This window comes from Hibiscus syriacus, unplaced genomic scaffold, assembly GCF_006381635.1.
Source record: "Hibiscus syriacus cultivar Baekdansim isolate YM2019G1 unplaced genomic scaffold, ASM638163v2 tig00110949_pilon, whole genome shotgun sequence".
Classification (NCBI taxonomy): Eukaryota; Viridiplantae; Streptophyta; class Magnoliopsida; order Malvales; family Malvaceae; genus Hibiscus; species Hibiscus syriacus.
This window is the reverse complement of record NW_024062929.1, coordinates 416,459-418,831: the sequence shown is the minus strand read 5'-3', so window position 1 is coordinate 418,831 and position 2,373 is coordinate 416,459. Positions and strand designations below refer to the sequence as shown.

Sequence of the window (2,373 nt, the reverse complement as noted above, 5' to 3'; positions counted from 1 at the left end):
CGGCTGAAAATCGGAAAAAACAAAAAAAATCACCAATTTTGTTTTTTTTTAAAATTAAATCAAACGACGTCGTTTGTTAAATGAGCCGAGTCGAACTCGAGTATTGCTGAGCTCGACTCGAACTTGAAAACTTTAAAAGTAAGCTCAATTCGACTCAATCTCACGAGCTAAAAATTATCAAGTTCAACTCGAACTCGAAATATAATATTGAAACTTGAACTCGAAAAGGCTTGAACTCAAAAAAAAATTAGAAGCTTGATTGAAGCCTAAAATTCGAGCTTGATTGAAGTGAAAGAATAGTTCACTCAATGCTCAACAAAAGACTCCATGATTTTGAATGCCAAATTACCTCTATTATTTATAAAAGTTAGTTGATGCTCTTCTATGTTTCTTCGTCATGCAAGATTGTTTTTAAAAAAAAAATTAAACCAAACAATATCTTTTTGTTATGATTTTTTTAGCCCCAAATTTATTTTTTAATTATAGTTATATAATTATATTTATTTTTTAATATGTTTTACCTTAAATATTATGTTGTAGTTAATTTGAATCATTTTGTTTCACTTGATTTTATGGTTTTTAACTTGTATATGTTATGATTTGCATTGAATATGACTTGTGATATAAAAAATATTTTTTATTAACATTGGAACCGATAGCATGATCGATTCGCTAATCGATCCAATTCTAAAAACCATGGAACAAACAAATGAGGGCTTTCTTGTAGTAATAAAGAAAATAAAAAAGCGGTATATGCTAATCAAAGCTTTGGCATTGTTTGGGGAAAATGGCTAGGGATTTAATTTTCTGGGTTCTCTGTTTCTTCATCAACATTGCTCTTCTTGCTTCATCCTTTTATCAGGTATTAATAATCTTCTCCCTCTTTTATTTCTTTTCCCATATGCTTTAATTTTTGTTTTTGGAATAGTTGCTATCTTTATCATATCTTGAGGCTGACCATCTCAATCCTTTCGAAGCAACTCGGATTAATTCCATTGTTCCCCTGGAGTTCCTTCTGCAAGCATTTCTCTGCCTTTCTTTCCTGCTTACCTGTCATTGGTTCATGTTTCTCTTCACTCTTCCCATTACTGCTTATCATTTGATGTTTACTTATTTGCTAAATAAATAACACTTCTAAGTTCATTTACTTTATTGGTCGATTCCGATGAAAAGGTGTACAGATCGTTGATTTGTATTTTTTGATGGTTGACGCAACTTATGTAATCTATTGTTGATATACAAGAACAAGATTTGAATCTTGGTAGCATTTTTGTTTTAGATCTTAATTTAGATCCTTTCACTAAGGTATTTCCTACTTTCTAACGAGTTTGTATTATATTTAGAAAGTTGAGGATTCTATGAGATTCTTTCACCATTTCAGAGAGACATGTGTGCGGTTGGGTTAAAGGAAAGTCTTCAAGCAAGAAATCTTGGAAGTGTTATTTTTAAAATGGTAATTTTAGACAATTCTTGCATCACGATCCTTATACGTGATTCAAAAAATAAGTTGACAATTACTATAGTTATCCCTTGAACTACTTTTTGTAGTTGATTCGCCACTGCTTGATGTTTGACTGATAATTGAATGTTTCAAGTACTTGAACCGAAAACATCTTCTTGATGTCATTGAGATTTTCAGAGATCTTAATACTGAGAAGCAATATCGTTTAGTCAAGCTGGCTGTTTACTTGTTGCTCTTCATTGTTGTTTTTAGGTTATTTCTGAACTTAACCAATTCTTTGTTTTTGATTCATTCTAAAATTTAACATTATTATTTTTGGACCGCCTTGTACTTATCCCATGATTTTATATTTCTAATTAAGCTTTCCCTCTTTGTTGGGTGTAGACTTCTTTCTTCTAGTATATTTTTTTCTTTGCTTGGAAGTTTAAAGAACTATACATTCTAACCTCTCTTTTCTACTAGTATTTTAGGAACCCTTTGGTTAGTCCTCTTGTCATAATTCAACACATGCATGTGCCATTTATCTGTTATAGAAGTAGATTGTTGTCTTTACTGCTTATGTTCGTGTTGGTATCGCATGCATGAATAACATGGCAAGTTTACCATTTGCATCACGCGAAATAGCTGCCAATGCGTCCAAAATTTAATATTAACTTGCTCGTCAGATTTTTGATGTGATTTATTTCTCATAAGACTTCTGATGGTTTAAGATGTCAGAGATTAGATTCCAGGAGATTGAGTAGGATTTTTAGATATTTTTTTATTAGTTAGGATCATTAACTCTAAGGGATTGTTTTTATTACTAGAATTAGTCTCTTTACTACTTTAGAAGTTTCCAAAGATAAGATATAGGCTTGTATATTTAATTGTAAGTTTCCTACAAGTTCAATACAAGTGAATTGTAGTAAAAT

General features: G+C 30.9%; 1 protein-coding gene across 1 annotated transcript; it reads left to right on the top strand.

The window, feature by feature from the left end:
- Positions 1-747: 747 nt before the first annotated feature.
- On the top strand, positions 748-2,080 carry LOC120148120 (protein cornichon homolog 1-like). Its single transcript, XM_039161305.1, has 4 exons — positions 748-862; positions 929-1,107; positions 1,595-1,714; positions 1,847-2,080. Exons 1-4 carry the CDS (start codon positions 788-790, stop codon positions 1,905-1,907), a joined length of 435 nt encoding a protein of 144 aa, XP_039017236.1. The 5' UTR covers positions 748-787; the 3' UTR covers positions 1,908-2,080.
- Positions 2,081-2,373: the final 293 nt, after the last annotated feature.

What these genes read in the sequence shown, in the direction of transcription:
- LOC120148120 (XM_039161305.1), top strand. Translation starts at nt 788, where the DNA reads ATGGCTAGGGATTTAATTTTCTGGGTTCTCTGTTTCTTCATCAACATT. An exon ending in TTGCTTCATCCTTTTATCAG is followed by an intron (nt 863 to 928) that starts GTATTAATAATC and finishes TTTTTGGAATAG; the next exon opens with TTGCTATCTTTATCATATCT. An exon ending in ACTGCTTATCATTTGATGTT is followed by an intron (nt 1,108 to 1,594) that starts TACTTATTTGCT and finishes TGAATGTTTCAA; the next exon opens with GTACTTGAACCGAAAACATC.